Genomic DNA, 22823 nt, shown 5'->3' with positions numbered 1-22823 from the left:
TCTCTTGATAATCCGTTTACTATGAGTTCTCCTGCTGGTTCTTTATTTACCCAGCAATATTTAATACCCTATACTAAGTCTCATCTGCCGGGTTTCAAAACTAAATACCTTTCGATTCTTCTCTCTGGAATATTTACTGCAATCAAATCATTTTCTTCCCAAAACTTCACATTTTCTTCCGACATTCTTCAACTCTTTTTTATTGCTATTATTTGATAAACTGCTTTATATATTTTTTTACACATTTTCGATCGAATATATAGGTCCTTAATAATTCCAATCAGCCCTAACCAGATATAATTTCGCTCCATCTTTATGCTATTTATTAATCTTCATATTTCGTAGCAGAAGCGAAGATATGTAACCCAATCTCAATTTTTACCACTTTTTACTTTGCCAGATTTATGAACCTCCTACCACCAAGATCAAGCTTCATTTCCGCTTATAACTACGCTTTATCAAACCACGGTCCCGTTAAAACAAAAATAGCATACCTTCCATTACATCCTTTAAAAACTCTTGCCAGCCTCATGTATTCTCTTGCGTCTACTATCTCTACGCCGGTATCTATCAAATATGCGGCTACGATGTCGCTCGGTGCACAAAGCCTCCGGCGAACTATCGACCTTCTTCATAACTATGCGAAAAGTGAAAGTATGCTTGGGGGACGCACTAGCGGCGCGACGTGGTGATGGTGGTTCAAATTCACTACCGCTTGAAAAGCCGGCCGCTACACTACACACCACCGGGCACGGTGTACCATTGCCATAACCCGATGGTGTAGACATCGAACCAGTTGAGAGTTGTTGCGTCAATACCGAACTGGGGCGTGGCTCAAATATCGAAGCGCAACGCTGATCAGTACAGAGAAAAGTCTTAACTTCCTCTTCGCGTTGCTTGATAGTGAGCGGAAAATGTTTTTTCGTCGGATCGGCGAACGGACTGCGCTGCGGTTCGTGGTGACTGGGCGCGGAGTGTGGATAAGACGAACTTGAATCGTAACTGTCACGTGAACTGTAGTTTGAGGAGGTCTGATTGGATAGTGGACTACGGGCACGTGAGAAGGCACTAAAGGGTGAAATGCGAAGCGCACGCAGAGTTTCGGGTTTTTGCTTCTTGCTCACTGGGAAGTTGGGTGAGCGTGCGGGTGTCATACCACTCGCATCGGAGGGTGTATAATCAAAGTGTGTTTCTAAAGAGGACTTGCGTCCACAAGAATAGCCACTGCGTTGAAATGTCTCCGCATCGACTAGTTCAATGGAGGATTTACGCAAGTCAATATTCGACTTCTTTTTATCGTCCATGTCGACAATTTCAAAGCTTGAAGTTTGATCTTCATAACTTGTGGATTGATAACGGGATATGTCAAAGCTAGTGTCACGTGACGAATAGGGACAGTCGAAACTTGACTCGGCGCGACTTGATTTACGATCACCCTCAACCATTTCGAAACTATCACCACCAGAATCTAAACGTTGTAAGTTGATTAGATCGTTATCAGTATCAGCACCGGGACTACGCAAATTTTCTAAAAATGGCGATCGCGGTGGATCGAATGAAGAACGCCGTGAAGGCGGCTCAAACTCAATAATCGGACATTGCAATGGGGATTTCTCGGTCGCTAAACTATTTTCCGTTGCTTTAGCTAAGGCCTGGGCTGCTGCAGCCTCGGCCTCTTCAGTTTCACGGCGCAACACTTGCAAATTCACATATATTGGTTCTGATGCATAGGACTTTAAAATTTCGGTTAGCTCAGTTCGGAAATCCTCCGGAATTACAAGGTCATTCGAATCGGATTCCCGTTCTTCGCTTATGCGCGGCTCAATAGGCTCACGACTTTCGGAGCGTCGTTGAAAATGATGTGTTATTTGTGCGTTCTCACTTGACAACGAGACTACTTTAAGCGAATTTGTGATCTCCTCTACTAAACTGGTGACAATTGTATCGGTTGTGGTGCCGGCTTCGTCCACGTACTCCTCTTCGTGTATCTTCTCGTGCTTAATATATGACTCACCGACCTTTTCGAAATGCACATTCGCCAACTCGAATGGCAGTTCGCCGAGCGGTGATGCACGTCCGGAGCCGGCACCACCGCCGAGACTGCCACCGGCGCGACCTACCTGTGCATCATGTGGATCCAAGCCGCTACTACTGAAATTGGAGTCGGCACTGGCGCGCTTCGATGTGCTGGCTGCAGCTGCTTGCTTCGTCTTATCGTCATTGGCAGATCGACGTAATTTTAGTGACATTTTTGCATAGTGTGCGAATTTCAATGACATCTTCGGTTCGAATGCAACTTCGGACATTTGCTTTACGACCGCACTTTTCGCCGCAGTTGATGAAGCGGCCGGACTAGCTGAGAAAGTACTCTGTCTAATAAGCGGTCCCGATGACGAGCCGGACTCGGCGCGTGTAAAAGCATTAGCGAAACGATTAGTGCGCGTAGAAATATGCTTAGATGGTTTACGTACAAAGGCAAGTATTTCCTTCATGACACTTGTGCGTTCCTTTTTCTCAGGTGTTGGTTCTTTAGCCGCCGCTGTCGCTTCTTGTTTCTCTTTTTCTTCACGTTGCCTTTCCAGTTCGCGTGCCGCTTCGGCCGCTGCATTTGATTCTGCAATCTTTTCAGCTAATCTGCCAGTTTCCGTCGGATTGGAGACAGTGATTGGTGGTATAGGCATAGCTGTTAGTGGACTACGTTTATCGCCACCGAAATAAATAGGTGTGAAGAGATTGATTGATGGACGCTTTATGCCACTGCTTGAGCGCACTAAACCATTCTCATCTGGCTCCCCCTCGTCGTAGTGTGCATCCTGCACATGCACAGTTGAAGTGGGACTACGACGTGGCTGGCCGAACTCTACAGGCGCCGCAGCACCGATGGGCGAGCGTCGTTCCTGTGTATGCATGCTTAATGTAGGACTACGTGCACCACCTGTAGGACTACGCGCGGTCGGGCTATGCAGCCCCAAACCGAACATAGGTTGTACAGGCAATTCATTCGGTGACTTTAGGCGATCATTAGACATTATCAATGGACTACGACGTCCTTGCGGACTGCGGTCATTAAAGCCCACTGGACTGCGACGCCCTTGTACCAACACTAATGATCCAGTCATACTGTTCTTGCGGCGATGTGAAGCACGTAATGTGCCCTGTCGGGATAATGTTGTCGGCGTTTTCTGCGAAGTACTGCCCGGACTTTTCGATTCAGGTTGTGGTAGTATGGGACTCTTTGGTGTAAGTGGACTACGTTTCTTATCATTGGCCGCCAATTGGGCGGTGTTTAATGTCAAATTTGCCGCTTGACCAAATATGGGTGCGGCATTTGGGCTACGGCGCTCAGATGGACTACGTCGGGTGCGGAAACTCTGAGATTTGGCTTTGCGAATTTTTGGTAATGATTGATGGTGCTTATGACGGCCATGCGAGGATGAATGGTGGGTGGAAGAGGAGGAGGGGCCGTTCAACTTATGTTAGTTGCTATTGTGCGGGCCGCTGGTGGGGTCGCTGCTGCCGCTTGAACTCAATGTTGTATTCGAACCGTAGGGGTCCAAGGAACTCTGTACGGACATCGATCTGCCTTGATTTTGACGTGCACGCCTCACTCGACTAGAGTTGGGAGACAGCTTTCCGGGGTCGATGCTTTCTGGGTCTGCCTGCAAAGGTTAGAATCAGACATAAAGGGGGGACAAAAGGGGTGGTGGAACGACAGCAGCACACATGTACCGAAATTGAACGTTCCGGTAGTGCACCAATGCCGTTTAACACATTTTATTATTTAGTTAATAAATAAATTTCATATTATATTTTATAAGTAATATATTTCAACAACATGTACGAAAGGCCAAAAGCAAAGTGTATTGTAGAGCTTAAGCACGCGCTTACCTGATAGGCCAATGCGTTCATAATGATCGAGTATGGCACCAAGCCCAGTGGATGAATCTCACGCATCAGTACATTTGCCGGAATCTTATGGAACTGAATGTACTCCAGAAAATTGCCCAAAATCTCCTTCATATCAATATTCTGCGACCACATTGTACAGTTGTTAATTAATTTATTACTTTCTTGAGTTCGATTTATCGATTAACTTACCGGATTGTTGTCGAAATACTTCTTACTCCACATGAGCGCCGCCTGAAACTTAGTAAACTCGTCGGCGCGCAACTCCTCACGCGCCAATATCAGACGTACCACATGCTGCGGTAGCAAGGTAAAGCTGCCCAAATTAAGTACCTCATTGCCATGCTCGTCCACAAACTCCAGCACTTTTTGTACGAGGCTCTTGGTACATTTATATTGGATGTAACGTTCGGCAGACGCGAGCAACGCACAGACAGTGTCTACATTGATGCAACACTGCACAAAGCCAGCACAAGCGCGCCGCAATTCCTCCAAACCATAATAATCTGCCGCGTTCATGACGCCTGAAGGAAGAATAGAAAAGAAGTTTTAATGGAATTGAGAGTTCGAGACTTTACTAATAGCTACTTGAAGTGCTAGTGATTAAGGACCTCTGTTTTCTAAGACGTGAAAGCTCTAAGTTAAAGAACGAAAGCTACTTAAAGCGCTAGGAATTCGGGCCTCTATTGCAAAAACTGTCTTAGAAGACATGAAAGCTCTATGTTAGAGAATGAAAGCTCATACAGTTTACTCCTTATTAAGTTATTATCGAAACGAATATCGCTTATGTGACTTCAATGAGTTATACTATACATAGTAACCAAAAACTATACGAATAATAACTAAAAACCTTTTTCGCCTCACAAAACCAGTCCGTTTTGACAATACCCGTTGCAACAGGCACCAAAAATTGCTGCAGTAGAATAACCACTACTCATTTCTCATCTCCGGAAGCCAAAACGCTGAGTCAACTATTTCATTAATATATTAAATTTCCTTTAGCAAGAAGTATCTCTTCATTTCAATTTAAATAAATATACACTGCATCCTCAAGTTTCTATTTCTTCCATCACTCGTACATACCCAAAAGTGTTCGCGGCTGCAACGTCACACAGCCGGTGTGTATGTACTCTATCAGTTGCCTGAAAACATCCGGTTCGAACTCCTCAATAATCAGCGTCTGATGTTGCTGTCCAGCCGGCTAGAATAAGTGAAGGTAGGAAATTGAGTTAAGTCAGTCTGAACTTGGGGTACATTCAAAGCTGAAGAGCTAAATAGTTAGTTATTGCAGTATATATAGAATGAAGACGACAGATGTTGTGTAACTATAGGCACAGTTAGACATACTATGTATTATATTAATATTAAAGTCTTAAATTAGATGATAAAGTTTGTATACGATATAGACACAAAACCTTTGGGTAATTAGGAATATAAAGAATATTGATTAATAAATATTGGAAAAATAGTTTAAAAAAATAGCTATCACGTTGGGTTTCATGCTCTCAAAGCTAGAGTATTTTTGAATTTAAAATTCTATTTGGAAATCATCATGCTTTAAAATGTGAAACCACTTGGTCTCTATAGGGCTAGTTAAATAAGGTTAGGTTCGACGGCTGATTTAGATATCGTACTTAGACTACTATTTGCAGTCCTTTGTGAAACAGAACTCCGGCATTCATTCTTGTAAGTCAGCAAAGCACCTTGCGTCCCATACAATTTCTATTCCCACCAGCTTTATCGAATACCTGATAAAGTAGAAAGTTCTGTTATGTATCCATCAACTTTAAGACCGCTTCCGAAAAATATTAAGGTTCATTGAACTAATTCTATTTAAATATTAGGTCTATACAGTTCACTGTGGACATCTTTTCATCATATGATTCCTATATAGTAAAACAGTAATCACGCGTCAAAAAGGGTTTCTACTGATAACAGCTTTTATCACGCTCATAACAGTTAAAAGCTAAGTTCCAAACCAATCCCAAAAATATCACAAAGGTATATCTTTCGAAATCCTGTTAAGCTGATATTCAAATTACAAAATTTTATTTTATCCTTAAAATAAAAGAGATTTAAAAAGTTGGCAAGCCGTCCAAAATATAAGAAATCTTACTTCTTAAGTGACAACCCTGTAACTTTATTCCCTTAAATCATTCCGGTATTACAACGAGTAAAGTCTGATTTAGTTTAACAAAATTTTTACAAAAACTAAATGCAAAAGAAAATATAGGTCAAATATATATTATAGAAAAATGAGTTACTACTATGAGCAAAAAATAGTAAGACTTATTCTTCAAAATCAATGTCGTCCCCCTCAAAGTAATCCCGCTTGTCCCTAATACACTTGTCCCAACGTTTTTTCCGACCCTCGAAACTGTTGTTAGAGTCTATTGCCGGAAAAGCCTTCAATGCACGTATGCCTTTAGCCAGAAGTTGCACGGAGCTAAATTAGGCAAATACGCTGGGTGCGACACGATGTTGGTTAAAAATGTGTCGAAAAACTCACGAAGAATCAATTCATTTTCGGCGGTGCATTATCGTGTTACAAAAATCAAGAGTTGTTGACCTAAAATTCTGGCCACTTTTAACGAATAGCTACGCGCAAACGACGTATAACACTCGAGTATTCCTTGTTGAGAGTTTGGCCGATCGAAAGGAATACGGATTGCCCCGCACCTCGAAGAAAACTGTCAACGGAACCTTGGTTTTTGACCAGCTTTAAGGTGGTTTTGTTATCTTCGGCTCATCTTTGCTACGAGATTCGGCCGATTGATCGTCTGTTCCCGGATCGTAGGCATAGATCCAAGACTCATCACCGGTAGTGATACGTTCCATGACATCCTGACAGTGTTTCACAGACATTAACGCGACGCTGTTTTTCATAAAAATTTAGTTAGATTGGAACCATTCTTAGGCCCTAATTGTCTTTCAAAATGGTTTTCGCTGATCGTTTCGATATTTCAACGATGCCAGTAAGTTGTCTGACTGTTAATTGTCGATTCTCAAGCACCAATTCCTTTATTTTATTGAAGTGTTCATCATCAGTTGATGTTGATGGCCGTCTTGGACTTGGTTCGTCGTCAACGCGGTCTCTACCCATTTTGTATAGTTTGTAACAATTAAACACGCTGGCTCGAACTAAGCAATTATCACCAAAGGCCTTGTCCATTTTTCCAAACATTTCGGTACCGTTCCGATTCCGTTTTCGCGCGAAATTTAAATTAAAAAGTCTTATTTTTTTTCGCCCACAGTCGAAGATCTTGCGGTTGATCGCTCATAAATATTATTTTTGATAATAGAATTTATGTTATGAAGTACTTTTATATACAAAAATAAACATACGCATAGTATATGGTATATTTACAACAACACACATCAACTGTAGTATGAAAAAGGAGTAATGAGAAGTCATGCAAAGTAATTGTAATGCCGGTAAGAGTATATGTCTTTGTAGAGGTTTTGTAATCAAAACATAAATGGAAATCTAAAATTTGCAATAATTTGAGGTATCCATAAAGGCATTATATTATTTTTCTTTGCTTGAAACATACATTGCGCTTTTTTCTCAAAGTTGCTTATCGACGAGTTATAACGAATTTGAAATCAAGGATCAAAGTAACGAGGATTGAGTAACGTTTAATAAACGAAAGAACCTGCACCTTTTTTGGAACATCTTTTGCAATATTTAACTTAGCAAAATTATATTGAAGTTGACGGATGTAGTCTTGAGTTTTAGTAAAACAAAATTTTGTTTTTTTATTAGTTGAAGAATCTATCATATTTAAATTGGCTTAATTATATATCGCAAATGGCGAGCTTAATGTTATTAAGCTTTATCCGGTTCCTGCCTTCCTGTCACTTGAATTGGGGTTGAACATGAGCTTCTCATGTGGAAAATATGCTCGACTCACACTTTAAACTAAATTTTAAAGTACCAGTATAACTTAAGCCCTGAAAAACTCAATATAGTTAACTTATGCCGTTATTTTTATAAAGCCACAGCCAATTCTTAATAAATTATAGCAGAAAAGTGCAAAAACTAATTTAGAAAATCGAAGGAAATTTATAAATTCATAACAATATTTGAACACAGAGTTGCATTTTGACAATGATTTTACATTATTTTTACTAAATTCAAATGCACAGTTATTAAGAAGCCAATGCACGTCAGACACAACAAAAAATATGAAAAGCTCTTCAGGTAGAAGCTACAGAGATTGTGCTGATTGAGATAACCGCAAACTGCTATATATGAAATTTAACAACTGATTGCTGACGTCCAATGCTGACAGCTATAATGACAATCACAATATTATTAACACGACAAAAGCTCATAGTAATAATGATATATAGGAAATTTAACAGCTGATTGTGAATGTCAGAACCTTGACAGCAATAATGGCAATCAGAACGCTCATAGCAATAATGACAATGGTAATTGATGTCAAAATTATGACAGAAATAATGACAATCAGAACGCTCATAGCAATAATGACAATGGTAATTGATGTCAACATTCTGACAGCAATAATGAAAATCACAATAGTATTCGACTGCCATATGCTGACAGCTCTAACGTTTCTTCTAAAAGTTCAGACAGTTACAGCAGTAATAATGAGAGTTTCAATATATTAAAGAACGTCAAAATTAATGATCTTTTTTATATAAAACATTTAGTTGCAGCTTCAATAACTTCAATCAATCAGCACAATCTTGAGGTCTACGAATAGAAGTGAATAGTATGTATAAGATTTTTGCAATACAAAAAAAAATTAAATATCTAAACATCAATTTCGAATGCAAATAAAACACTTTAGGTATAGATTTTTGTACAATTTTATGCAATAGATATTTCAGTTGAAATAAATTTTAATAATTTATTTCACTTTTGTTATTTTTACCTCGGGTATCGGAGCTAATTGTTGGGTAAAACCACTCCTCTAATAAATAAAGAATAAATTCAAACAAAAAATATATTTTGTACATTAAAAATCTATGTGATTGTACAAGTATTTCTGTATTGAATATTTATATAAGTATATATATATAAAGTATAAGTATATAATGACGTGTTCACACTATGCATTTTTAATTGTATAAGTATGCATTTATTTGTATAAATATGTACGATTATGTGTTTATTATGGGAGGATATTGGAAAGTTATAATACTTTACTTAATACGTTTTTTTTTAATAAAAAGGTGTTTGAGTAATTTCAAGTTTATAATTGGGGGGCTACAATAAGTGGAGCACAAAATACAGGGAATGGTTTCAACATATGTACATATAGATATATTGAAATTTGTACAGGATATATGGAAATGATTAAAATACTTATATATACAAATTTCTTGGATTTCATTTTGTTATTGAGCAGTAAATTTAGAGTAATTTGTGATATATGTTAACACTATAAACAGTACAAAACGGTACAAGAAGGTAGGGTAGATCAGATGCTTGAAGCATCACCCCATAAATAACAGAGTAAGAAGACCAGTAGTTTCACTGCAAGCATCAACACAGTTTTTTTCCTCATAGTCCAAATTGAAAGCTTCATCAGCGCAATATTATTTGCTTTGTATTTAGCTACATAAAGGATGAAGCCTTGTAAAGAAGTTAACGCATGTGAGGAAAGCTCTCTGAGCGCCATTCACTTGGGAGTAGCCAGAAACGATTCTTTTACATATGAAACAAGCAGTTCACAACTTCCGGTCATAGCCTGGTTAGCCAAAGAATATCCGTTTGAAAGCGAGCAAAAGCTAGAAGACGAACTATCACTCCCTTGGGTTATGCGCTGAGTTTGGACCCGCCACGTAAAAAACGCTCTCAATGAAAAGGAAATAACAGCTTCGGATGACGACCACGGCCAACGCATTAAGGATTACGATGCATTGTCGGGACCCTTTATTGAGAATATGGCGACACCCAGCCGCTTGATGTCCTCGTAAGAGTAAAAACTGACATTACCAAGAAGTGCGATGAACGAGACAAGGATTGAGGCGAGTTCTAAAGACTGGATAAGGAAGCGAAGCAAATGGGTAGTGAACAAGGGCAAGACGAAATATCTCCTTGTGATCAACCAAACAGTTGTCGCATTCGTGACTTGGCTCCCGCGTCACTGCTGACAGTCATAACTTCGAAGTCGTAGATAATTTCGTCTATCTAGAAACCAGTATTAAAAGTAACAACAATGTCGGCAATGAAATCCAACGCATAATAACTCTTGCCAACAGGTGATGCCTCGGACTGAGAAGTAAAGTCCTCTCTCGACGAACAAAGACCAAACTCTATAAGTCATTCATTATTCTCGTCCTGATATATGGTGCAGAGGCATGGACGATGACAACATCTGATGGGTCGACGTTACAAGTTTGCGAGTTTCTGCGGAAAATTTATGGTCCTTTGCGCTTACTGGTGATGAAAAGTGAGTCATTTACGGAAACCGGCTCAAACGATAGGCAAGCCAGTATTGACGGTCAAGAAGGCTTTTCTATATGGGATTGACAGACAGTCATATACTATAAGAGGTTCCTCTTTGGTCAAAGCTTATTTCGAATCTGTCTTGTTAATAAATGAAACGTCTGGCGGAAACATACAACCTAAAGCGGCCAGTTTTGACAAATGGGAGAGTAATTGTGTTTCATAATGCCAAGGATAGATCACAGACAAGGATAGTGACTCATTAGTAGCTCTGTGAGCTTGGTTGGGAGGTTCGCATGCATTCGCCTGATGGTCCGAACATAGCACCAAGTGATTATTGCCCGTTCTTTTCAATAGCCGATGGTTAAGCTGTTGAAAAATACAACTCGAGAGAAACTCGAACAAATTTACTTTTCCTAATAGGGACAAAGGTTACTGTCAGAGCGGCATGATGAAATTAAATACAAAATGACAACATGTTATCGAATAATACTGAGTATATTAAGACCCTAATCTCTCATTGCTGCCAAATAAAATCTTCGATTTAATTCAGAAATTGAAAACCGGAAGAGCTTACTTTGTTTTTATTTCATTATGACAGAGATTGAATAGTAAGAAGGGAAAGGAAAAGGAAAAGGTAAAGGGAAGGACAGAACTTTTTGAAAAAGAAGATTTTTAGGCAGGCTTTATCTTGGAACATATGTTCAATCGATACTGAAATCGAAAAGAACCTTAAGGTAGAAGAAAGCTACTATAATACAGCACCACAGAAGCGATAAGAGTACTGGTAGGGATTACGTTTTTTATTTTCAAAATAAATAAATACCCAGTTATAAATCATACAGCATTTATAATACTCATCTTAATCTGCCAAACATATCTATACCGAAATTGCTGTGATTATCTAGAGGCTTTTGGGTACAATTATGTAGCATTGCTTCCTTAATGCCCTCTTAATTTATAACAGAAAGATGAAAGCATTCTTTGGCAAAAACACACACAACAAAACAAACTTTTCATTATTTTCGAAAACAAAACAGCAAAACTTCCACACCGAGGAGAGGAAAATTTATTGAATTTATGATTGCGGGGCCAAAAAGTTTTAGGATTACAAATTTCTTCATAAATGCTGCGGGGGAAATACTTTTGGGTACAAACTGTTACACATAACAGTATTATGCACGCACATGTTAACGCACAAACATAACGCAGACGCTCAAACCACTTAAACATAGAGAGACAAAACACATACATGGCTACAAATGTATATGTGGGACTTTGAACGTATATACATAAAAACAATACACAAAACTTGTATATATGTACTTCCGTTGCATAAAAAAAACTCATTTATTTACATACGCCTTATATACTATATAATATTTCATTGTTGTTTGTTTTTAGCATAACAACCACCCCCAAGACCAACCTGTTGTGCTGCATTTTGTAGATTCAACAGTGGCTCCGATGAGCGCTTAAGGAAAAGCCGTAATTTATTCTCTTTGGTCGATGCTTCACGTTTGCGTTGCGGCGATGGCGCCGAGTATAGCATTTTGGCGAAGACACGCGAACGCGATGCCAAAACAGCCTGTGGTGGGAGAAAGAGAAAGGGTGAGTATAACACGTTATTAAAAGGTTGTACTTTAATTGTTTTAAAATGTATATAATAACAGCGATTAAAAATGTAAATTTCTTGTAAAAATATCAAAGCATTTCTAGTGAAAGTTTTTCTCTATCCAAAATGTTGAATTTGTATGAACTTAAGGCTCTATATATTTGCACTAATTTATGTTTTTAGAATTTAGAAATTTAGAAACTTGGTTGGAAATTCTTGGACCAGCTCAAAATCTTCCGAATTTTCATGTTAAGTGTAGACAAAGTCTTCTTCTTCTTTAGCCAGGCACGAATATCACACCCCGTCGGGATCGGGAGGGACCACTCCGAGCCGTTCGATACCAAAACGAGGTTTCAGACAATGCAACTCCCTATCGTGGGACTTCTTCAAAACGACATATCTCCTGTCATCACAAAAAACGTCGTCGCACTCGCGACTTGGCTTCCACAAAACTGTTGACAGTCATAACTTCGAATTCGTAGATAATTTCGTCTACCTTGGAGCCAGTATTAACAGCAACAACAACGTCAGCCTCGAAATGCAAAGCAGAACAACTCTTGCCAACAGATGCTACTTCGGACTAAGTAGGCAATTGAGACGTAAAGTTCTCTCTCGACGAACAAAGACCAAACTTTATAAGTCACTCATTATTCCCATCCTGCTATATGGTATTTATGGTCCTTTGAGCATTGGCCACGGGGAATATCGCATTCGATGGAACATAGTTCAGCGAGTTAAGACTTTTCGTCCGAATGGATGGAAAGTATAAAGTTCTGAGAGTATTCGAGGCAGTACTTCGACTATTTTTCTCTACAGTTGAATAAAGAAATATCGTGACCGAGGGTCCAAAAATTTTACTTATTAGACTCATTAGGCCACACCGAATCTTCTCCATTTGTAATGATTCAGCATAACCTTACTTTTGAATCGGATAAAGCAAGATGAAACTAAAACTTTGGAGCACTCAAAGCTTCTATATCAACCGAAGGTCATCGCATCCGAAACTTTGACTAATCAGACAAAACGAGATATTTTACAATTTTTCTAGGATTAACCATAACCTACTTCCCTGTATGTTTTGATAGGAATGCCGATTCAAATAAAGCAAAATTAAAGTAAACCTTTCGAGCTCTCAAAGCCTCAACAATTCCGACAAATGTTATATGATCCTTCCGCCGAATTTTATAGCAGATTTTTGCCTCTTTTATGTAGTAAATGGTAGACTCAAATGATAGACATCAACGTTCGTCTTACTCTGTAACATTTTATTTGAAGTTGCACGCGAAATTCGGTAGACTGTATTTTGCTCTACATATAATTTCTTATGCTCACCTTTCGTTATATAATATACAAAAAGCTATATACAAGTAGATCTGTCGTCTCACTAAAACAGATATATTGTCTTTGTTTCCAATAACAAGTTTTATCTACAGATCGACTTTATTCATATCTGTCTTTCTATATAAAGTCCAAATGCCATATATGTAGAGTCACTCACCTTAACCGCACAAACTGGTTCGCGCGTATCTCCAACCAAAAAGGTCACATCGCACAACTCTGGCATCGATGCCAGAAATTTCATATCCTCGGCCAAGCCGGTCTTATTCTCGAACGTTGACAAATCTGGCTCCGCATCAGCCATGCCGGGCAGTGTCAGAGCTTCGGGCATTTGGGGTTACTGTGAAAGGCAGTAAAATTTAGTTGTGTAACTTTTAAAAGAAATGTGTGGGTATGTCTAAAATGAGATGTTTGTAAAAAAAGAAAAAATGTTCTAAAATATTATAGATTTCATTCCATATTACAAAATTCCATGCAATATTAAATAGAGGGCACATGACTTGGAACAAACCGGCTTACATTGATTGGAACAATTTTATTGCAATGCCAACTAAAATTGAGTGTAACATATGCTTTAGCCAGCTACTAACCTTTGCCCATCTCTACATAAGTAAATCACTTGCAGTATGACACAACACTTGAGGGAGTGTTTACTTACTTACTTACATACGAGTATATGCAATTTTCGTGCCTTTATGCAACTGACATAAGACTACTAGGTGTTTAGCCTAGTTTCTAGCTACACACGCTACAACAAATGTCTAATACAATATGAAAGAGCAACACCGCTCCAGCAACTCCATGACGTATACACGACGGAAAGCAAAATAAATTGCATTACGTCAGCAGACAGTTTCCACGTACATACTATATGTACGTGTTTTCAGAACCTTGAGCTTAGATCCTGCTGTTATTGAGCAATCAGAGTTATGTAGAGGTCTATTTATATACATGTCCTTGGAAACACATTGAGTTTAAGGTTGCACACTAATCACAACGGTTAACTAATTAAGGCGAATAAATATTGAGATGTAAATTCTGATGCCACACTAACTGCAGAAATAGTTTCCGGTTTTGACAGTTCCAATATTGTCAAGTAACATCTGTTCTCTTCACTGGAAAGCTTCACATATTTACCATGAATACATCGGAATGTGTGACCTACTTTAGTAGAGTTATTATGACAATGGAAATGATGACAACAATTTGAATCTCTCTAAACATGTGGATGAAACTGGGCGTCGAACTACGAAAGCTTCAGAGAAACAGAAATTCAGCCTGATTTAGCCCCTTACATCAAGAAATGTTTGCAGCTATCAAATAAGAAAAGGCTAAGTTCAGGAGCATGGAGCCATATTTAGAAGTTCACGCAAGAGATGAAAGTTCTCCAAGCGCAATTTACTTGGAAGTGGCTAGAAGTTAATTTTTTACATATGGCTCAAGCAGTTCACCACTTCAGGTCTTAGACCAAGTATCCTCTGGGTAGCCGAAAACACGCGTTAAAAGGCGAGCTAAACTGAAAAGGCGAATCATCAAAACAACCTCGGATGAAAGACACTTTTTTTGATGAGGACCCCTGCAAACGGGTTAAGATTTACGATTTAAGGGCATGTTCCTGGAATATCCGGTACCTTAATTGACAAGGTGTCATTGCCCAGCTAGTTGATGTCCTCGTAAGAGTAAAGGCTGACATCACCACCGTCCAAGAAGTGAAATGGGCGGGACAAGAACTGACACGAGTAGATTCTTGTGACATTTACTACACTGGTCATATAAATGAGCGAAAATTCGGTGTGGAATTCATTAAGGGAGAGATTCTTCAACATGCACGCCTACGCTCCGACTCTTTTGTCAAATCGGTCGGTAAATTCGGCCTCCATAATGAAACGTCCTGAAAGGCTGATCGACTTCGCCGGGGCCCGAAATATGGCTATCTGTAGTACTAGATTTCAACATAGGAAAATTCATCAACCTACCTGGCTGGCCCCGGATCGAAAAACCACCAACCAGATCGATCATGTTGTGAGAGACGGAAAACACGTCTCCGAGGTTCTAGCATAGACTCGGGCCACTATCTTGTTGCAGCGAACACAACACAAGGAAGATTCGACGTCGGGAAGCTGAAATCACAACAGGCAGCCCAACAATTTCGACTTGCACTCCTGCTCTCTGAGAGCAGTCATCAGCAACTCGGTATAAGGGAACTTCGGGACGGTATTTCAAACTCCTTACGTACAGCTGCAAAGGAAACCATTGGTTTTTGGAAAAGGCAAATGAACAGCTGGTACGATGTGGAGTGCTGCATCGTAGCGGCCAGCCTATTTCACAATCGACCACAATATGCCGCTATGTCTGAACATGGCATTACCGCTTCTTCAATATATTGCTGGAAAAAATAATACCAGCTACAGAGCTCAATAGAGTACGTACGCCGATGACATCGATAAAATTGGTTATACCAACTGCGCCGTTAGTTCTGCTTTCTCCAAGTTAAACAAAACATCGAAGCAAATGTGTCTGATAGTGAATGAGGGCAAGACGAAATATCTCCTGTCATCAAACAAACAATCGTCGCTCTCGCAACTTGGCTCCCATATCATTGTTGACAGTTATAACTTGGAAGTCGTAGATAATTTTGTCTATTTTGGAAACATCAACAATGTCAACCCTTAAATTAAGAATTAAAGTCCTCCCTCGACGATCAAAGATCAACGGTCAGCGATTTAATCTTGGCACAAAATGACCGAAGCAACATCCACGAACAAATTATAGATGAGAAATGGCAGGCGATAGAACTGAAACTGCTGGATGCGTTCTTCTCAAGATTCAATTGAGAGCCACAACGCTCTGGAAATGGTGGGCCGTAGTTAACTTCAGTCCATTCATTCACTGCGGCTTCTCTGCAAGCAAAATCCTGACATGCCGACGAAAGACTTGAGGGTACTGAAAGTCTCCAACTCCGTGCATCAATTATACTCTGACAAATCTTTGGACTTAATTAAAACTATACAACTGATATGCTCGAAAAATAACTCCAATTTGCTCTAACCAATAATATGTAATGACCACTTCATTGATTTTGTATACAACAATTACTTCAAATAATTTGTGAAGAATCACAATAATTTAAAGTTTCGGAATAAAAATAGCGGTTTTTGATACACCCTGTACCAAGCAGTTTTAATGATTACTCACTTACCTCTTAAATTTAATTGCTAGCTACACGCTACTGTTGTTGTTACTGCACTTCTGTTGCCAGTAAATTGCAATATTTTTAACGGATTCTAGCAAACTGCGAAAATCCGTTGAAACTTAGATTTCATATCATTTCGTTTTAAATTTCACAAACATTTTGGAAAACATTTTGCAAATATTTTATGCACTTTTTATATCAACAATTGATTATATACAAACAGGCAAAACAATTTAATATTAATTATTATTTACTATTTACGTTAAGGGGAAGAAACTGCAAAAACACGTAGAGAAAACGAATGCGAGGGGTAAATGGGAGAAATTTCGTAAGGGAATGAAAACTTTGAGAAATATTTAGAAAAAAGGTTATAATAAAATCTTTTAGGAAAAAGTTTATAAAATGAAGAAGAAAAAATTTAAACGAAATTGCGAAAAATATGCACGAGAAAAATCACATGCCATTTCGGGGCTGGTGGCGTAGTGTAAGGGTTAAAGTGTTTGACTGATCTAGTGGCTTTGGTACGGTTCCACAGGGTGAGGTGGGTACTTGCAGTACTCTGAAATGTGCGAGAGGGAGGAGAATTTCAAAATGTGTGGGAAAAGAATATAATAAAAATTTTTGCGGCGAAAAATAATTAAATTTTAAAGAAAAATATTTTATATGTATGTATATTTATAAATTACTTAAATGTTTTCTAAAGGACACTGGATTGTGCAAAATAACTATTAAATATCAATATATACATATTTTCTATATAATAACTTACATAAATACCCTTTATATATTTAAAAATTAGCAAAATTAATTATTTTTTTTAAACAATGCATTGCTATTTCTTGCTGTCACCATAGGATACATCAGTACAGATACATAAAGATATTTATATACTATACTTGCTTCTAAGTATCTATATATATACTTATGTATTTTGCTATTTACGCTTATGTATCGTTGCTCATTTAAGAGATATTGACCCAAATTTTCGCTACAGTGAGCAAAATTTGATTAGTTATCGGCTAACCTATAAACATATGTACTACACACTAATATACGAACATACATACATATGCATATACGTGAAATGTATGAAACACTCACGCGCATAATCTTGAAAAGTAAAGGGGTAAAATTCAATTTATTTCGCTCTTTCCATTTTACATAAATTTTTATACTCTTGCAACATTTATACTCTGGAATATAGTTTTACTTACCTAACGGTTGTACTAGGATATTTTTTTTTAACTATTCTTTTTTTTCAATCCCATCATGAAATTTCCTTGGAAATACCCTAAAAAAGGTTCACTGAAAATTTGAGCCCTTAATATTAACATTAAGGACTGGACCAAGGCATGTAAAAATTTTCCATTGAAAATACAAGACAATCGTGATTTTTTGTCTTTAAATTTCTATAGCTCAGAGGCATTTTATGGTATCGCTTTCACTTTAGACACATATTCCTGAGAATTGAACACTTTACAAAAGTGCCCATTGCGGCAAAGTCGAAACTCACACCGGCGAGGTAGTACGGTGCTCTAAACCTGATTTTTCAACGAAATTTGCATTTTTTTGTACATATCTCGTAAATAACAAGGGCCATAGAAAAAATGTACATGACGAACTTGTAGGAAATTTTATTTGCTACAAAAAAGGTCCGAGATCAAAATCGCTATCATTAATACTTCTCGAGATATTCGGCTTTTTAAGTAAAGCTGTATGGAATTTTCGTAGATTCTTTATTACATACCATCATGAAAATTCTAGTACCTTATCATCGAAAATTTTTTCAGTCTAATATAAACTATTTAAATACCTAAGTACCGAATATTTAGACTCTCTCTCTTATAATGGTATGTCTATGTGTCAAAAATGCGTTGAATCGGGTCAATACTTATGACTACATATACCTAATATAAATATTTTCAAACTTCCGAGTGACTTTATACTGCATATATCGGCCAATATGTGAGTTATCTCAATAAAAATTAAGGCTTTACTCGTAACAGTATGCAGGGTTTGTGCAGAAAGTAATAGGACTGAACGTTTTAAAAAAATTTGTTGGGCCAATCGATATAATTCTTTAAAAGCTTTCAAAATAGGCTCCTTCTGGGTCGATACAGCGCTGCCAGCGCGATTTTCAAGCATTGAAGGCGTCATGGAACGCATCTCCGGAATAACCTTGAGCATCGAGGTGCATGCTGCTTGGATCCCCTCTGTCGTCTCAAAATGCGTCTTTGTCACGGGATCATACTCAAAGATTCATGACTTATCACCTGTGATTACGTTATTCAAAAATTGGGTACACTTTCAAACATATTCAAATTCTCTTGGCACACTTCCACTCGCCACAATTTCTGGTCGTCATTGAGCACTTTTGATACCATCTTCGCGCACACCTTACGCATGTTCAAGTGCTCTCTCACAATTCCATGAACCACAAATTTTGATAATTTTAACATCTTGGTAATTTAACGAATACTTAGTCGACGGTGTGAGTTCAAAACTTTGCGCACACGAGTCAGATTGTCGGTATTTGTTGAAGTTACAGGTCTCCCAGCACGGTCTTCATCAGCGACCTCCTCCCGGCCTTCCAAAAAGACCTGGTGCCACCGAAACACACCACTCTTGTTAAAGCAACACCTGGGTAAGCCTGCTTGATCATATCAAACGTCTCTGTTGCAGATTTACCGAGTTTCACACAGAATTTAATCGCTTACCTCTGCTCTAATGAACTCTGCATTTTCGGCTTGTCGGAAACACGTCGCGCGACTCTACTCCTGACTCTCCAGATGCTCGCAGACAACTGACCAGCCGCTCGTTCGTATAGCTAAGAATGCCCTCTACCGAATCTAGTCGGTGCGCGCACGCTCTGAAGTACAGTCGCGTCGGAAGAAAATCTGTCCTATTACTTTCCAAACAAACCCTGTATCTTTATTATATATATTATATGTAATATATCCATAATTGCTTAGATTCCGATTCTCTGATGGATGTTTCACACCTGGCTTTGATTCTTGCAAGTTGCAAGTTTATAAAATATTCGGTTGCACCCGAACTTAGCCATTCCTTGCTTGTTTTTCTTATTTCCAAATCAATTTCATTAGTATTAACTAAATATCTTTAATCAAACAGATTTTTAGTTTATTATACATATATGCATTTGATTTTTCAGAAATATTTAATTTGTCTTATTTCAACTAATGATTTTGTATTAATTTTATTAGTTTTTTTTCGTTTTTCACTACTAAATTTTATTTCTGTAATTTCAGTATTTTTTAATTAATACATTTTTATTTTTTAGAAATATTTATTTTATTTCATATTTTGCTATTTTTTATAGATTGTTAATTCAGTTTTTTCTTGCAGATTTTTTATTATAAAGTTTAATTTTACTTTTTAAAATATTTTGTAATTCTTTAATTATTTATTTTTTATCAAAATATTTTTTTTATTTTATAAAATTGTTTTAAATACATTATTATTTAAATTTTATTTACTTTTTAAAAAAAAAAAAAAAATTATTTGTTTTTCAGAATCAATATTTTATTATTTTATTTTTTTATAAAATCTTAATTCATGTTTTTATTTATAAGTTTCTATTTTATTTTAATACCTAATATTAATTATAAAAATATTTTTTGATTTTTGCTATATTTTTTTAAATGCTATTTCTTTATATTTTATTTTTTTAATTTTTATTAATAAAATGTTTTTAATTCTACTTAAAATTTTGCTTTATATTTTGTTTTATAATTTTTTTTTACTATTTAGACAATTTATATTTTAAATTTATTTTTATTTATGATTTTTAATTTTTTTTTATTAATTCCTTTTAAATTTATTTTTAATTTAATATATTTATTTATACATACACATTTTATTTTGTTAATTTTTTTTAATAGTTTTTTGATAGTTTAACAATATTTATTTGTAATTTTTATTGAATTGATGCCAATACCATTTTAAAAAAATATGAGAAAATTTCATATTAGAATTATATTAAAATATGTAATGTATAACGAATTAAAATGTCTTCAATAATTCAATAATTTATGTAAATATTATAAATACAAATATAAAATATATATAAATGTCGAAAATACAAAGATAATGTATTAATGCGTATATATAGACCAAATAATTAATATTTAAATTTTAGGTAATCGATTTTAAAACAAGATATTTCTTATTGCGTTTAATGCGCAGATTTAAATCTATTTTAATATAACAGTTTAAAAATAACAAAAATGTTCACTGAGTTTTTTCACTAAAATTTAACTAGTATGCTTTAAAATTTTTATTTATTTTATTTTTATACATTTATAGCGAAAAAATAGTATATAATAAAAAAGTTATTATAAATGTTAATGCGAGACTAAAGGATTTTATACAAAATTTCATAAAATTTTCGAAAATTAGGAAAAAATTACTTCACAGCTGTCGGAGGCAAGCAAAAAACTATGCATGTTAGTTGAGAGGGAGGAGGCAAACAGTTATACAAAAATTGTGTATGTATGCGTGGTATGTATTTACAACTCTGTGTGCGTGTAAGATTTAGAAAAAACAGAGAAAAAGTGCTAACAAAAATGGCAAAAATGGATTTAAGGAATTTAAAGAAAATATTATGGAAAAAAATTTGCATTACTTTTACGCTTTGGCCGCTGTGTGAGAAGAATGTGAATTGAAAGCAGCGCCCAGCAAAGCTGTATCCTTGAATTGCAGACGCGCTACAGTTTTATCTGTTTGTGTATGTGTGTAGGTGCTGAGCAGCCACTGAACGGTTTAGCTAATGCGTAGTTCTCGCTGAAGTGCGTACCTTTGAATATTTTCTTTTAAATTAAATATTTTTACTGCTGGCTTTACTACCTACAGGAGATTTCTCCACCACTTTTATGTGTGCTTGTGTTAAAAACGAAAAAATTTTCAATTCAATTTTCAATAAAGAAGCAGCAAATGAAGCCTTGCCAAATGAAACAAGCAAACACAAAACTCTTCTCCGCTGCAGACTTTGCACGAAACACGAATGATTTACTTTTCAATATTTGCTAAGATTTCAAAATTTCACTTTACAATTTGCAAAAATTCAATATTTTTTATGTATATGTATTTTTGATAGTTGCTTTAGCCCACGTTTACAAGTACCGTACGCGAGTTTCGAGTGCAACCGTTGCGAGCAAAGGACACTTTTAGTCTGTTGCCTGGTGTCGGCGGAAGCTTCGTGTTTCGTGGGTGTCTACATCAAAAGGAGTTGGCTCGCATGCCACCACATGGCCGAGCGCCTATAACGGTATACACCTATGTGTGTATAATGTTCAGTTAGTTGACATAGCGCGTTCGTTTGTGCATTTCTCAAGTGCGTGTGTGTTTGTGCAAGGCCGACGCGCGCATAATTCGGTAGTTCGGCGGGAGTGCTTGCAATCGATTAATATGTGGCGAGTTCAAAGCTGGTGCTACAACCAAAACCACTACTGAGACCAAAACTCTACAACAACATCCACATATATTTTGGTGGACGACGTGCGAGTTTTCGTTACACGAGACGAGCGCAACGACACGACGATGTTGTTAAATAGCGATGCTTCTCAAACAACAAAGCGTCCAAAACAAGCTGCAACAGTTTGTTGGAGGCACGTACACACTTGAAAGGTGGCACGTATTTATTTATTGTGTGCGATAGTCGTTTCGGCATGGAGTCACCTCCGGCGTATGACGGAAAACGCTACCCCCTTTTGCCCTTGAAATTCAAGGTGTTGCTCTATGTAAGCATAGACGCCCTTGATGATAAAGCAGTGACTTTGAATTTTACAGATTTAGCATAAAAAACAAAAAATAAAAAAAAATTAATTTTGAAATTTTTTCAAAATTTTTTTTTAAATAAAAATATGCACACAAACACACTCTCTAAAATATAAATTTTTCTTTCGTAAATTATTAATGAAATTGCCACCATATTGTGCTATATACCGTTATCATAATTTAGTTTATGTACAGTCACTTAATAGCTCTCAATTACGCTCTCAAATTTTCCTGCCCATTTTCGCTCTCATTTTCCTCAGTTGTCAAATACTACGTTGTTTTGTTTATTCGGAGGTAAACATATTTAGTTACCTACATATTTGTTTTCCTAACCTTTTGATTATACATACATACATACATATGAGTGACTCTCTCTCAGGTTTAGCATTTTGTTGTGCTTTAGCTTCCTTTCTTTTCATATTTACTTCGTGGTTTATTGCAAATTGCTTCTCAATGCGCGCGCATGGCAATAGTTGTAAACACATTTGACAGCTGTCAATGACAACCAGGTGGCGACTTGAACTTGGCTGCGATTTCTATAAACCCAGAAA

The 22823-nt window shown here is 37.0% G+C and overlaps 1 protein-coding gene across 7 annotated transcripts; it reads right to left on the bottom strand.

The window, feature by feature from the left end:
- Window positions 1–406: 406 nt before the first annotated feature.
- LOC120771038 (serine-enriched protein) lies at window positions 407–21652 on the bottom strand. 7 transcript variants are annotated; one of them, XM_040098834.1, is made up of 10 exons: window positions 21122–21652; window positions 16483–16752; window positions 13444–13623; window positions 11760–11918; window positions 8811–8849; window positions 4990–5107; window positions 4099–4430; window positions 3889–4029; window positions 3610–3659; window positions 407–3432 (listed from the first exon to the last, which is right to left on the bottom strand). In XM_040098834.1, exons 3-10 carry the CDS (start codon window positions 13612–13614, stop codon window positions 510–512), a joined length of 3933 nt encoding a protein of 1310 aa, XP_039954768.1. In that variant the 5' UTR covers window positions 13615–13623; window positions 16483–16752; window positions 21122–21652; the 3' UTR covers window positions 407–509. The 7 variants fall into 7 exon arrangements, with proteins under 7 accessions (XP_039954768.1, XP_039954763.1, XP_039954762.1 ...); XM_040098829.1 differs by having other exon boundaries at window positions 3388–3659; window positions 21122–21292; window positions 21343–21652; XM_040098828.1 differs by having other exon boundaries at window positions 3388–3659; window positions 21122–21292; window positions 21347–21652.
- Between the last annotated feature and the right edge of the window lie 1171 nt (window positions 21653–22823).

Source organism: Bactrocera tryoni, chromosome 3 (genome assembly GCF_016617805.1).
Source record: "Bactrocera tryoni isolate S06 chromosome 3, CSIRO_BtryS06_freeze2, whole genome shotgun sequence".
NCBI classification, from domain to species: Eukaryota; Metazoa; Arthropoda; class Insecta; order Diptera; family Tephritidae; genus Bactrocera; species Bactrocera tryoni.
The sequence above is the reverse complement of the archived record's forward strand: the minus strand, read 5'-3'. Positions and strand labels throughout refer to the sequence as shown.

Coding starts and splice junctions, on each gene's coding strand:
- LOC120771038 (XM_040098834.1), bottom strand. CDS start 13,614: ATGCCCGAAGCTCTGACACTGCCCGGCATGGCTGATGCGGAGCCAGAT. Junction 11,919..13,443: donor AACCAGTTTGTGCGGTTAAG/GTGAGTGACTCT, acceptor CTCCCACCACAG/GCTGTTTTGGCATCGCGTTC. Junction 5,108..8,810: donor AATTAGCTCCGATACCCGAG/GTAAAAATAACA, acceptor CACTTATTCTAG/CCGGCTGGACAGCAACATCA.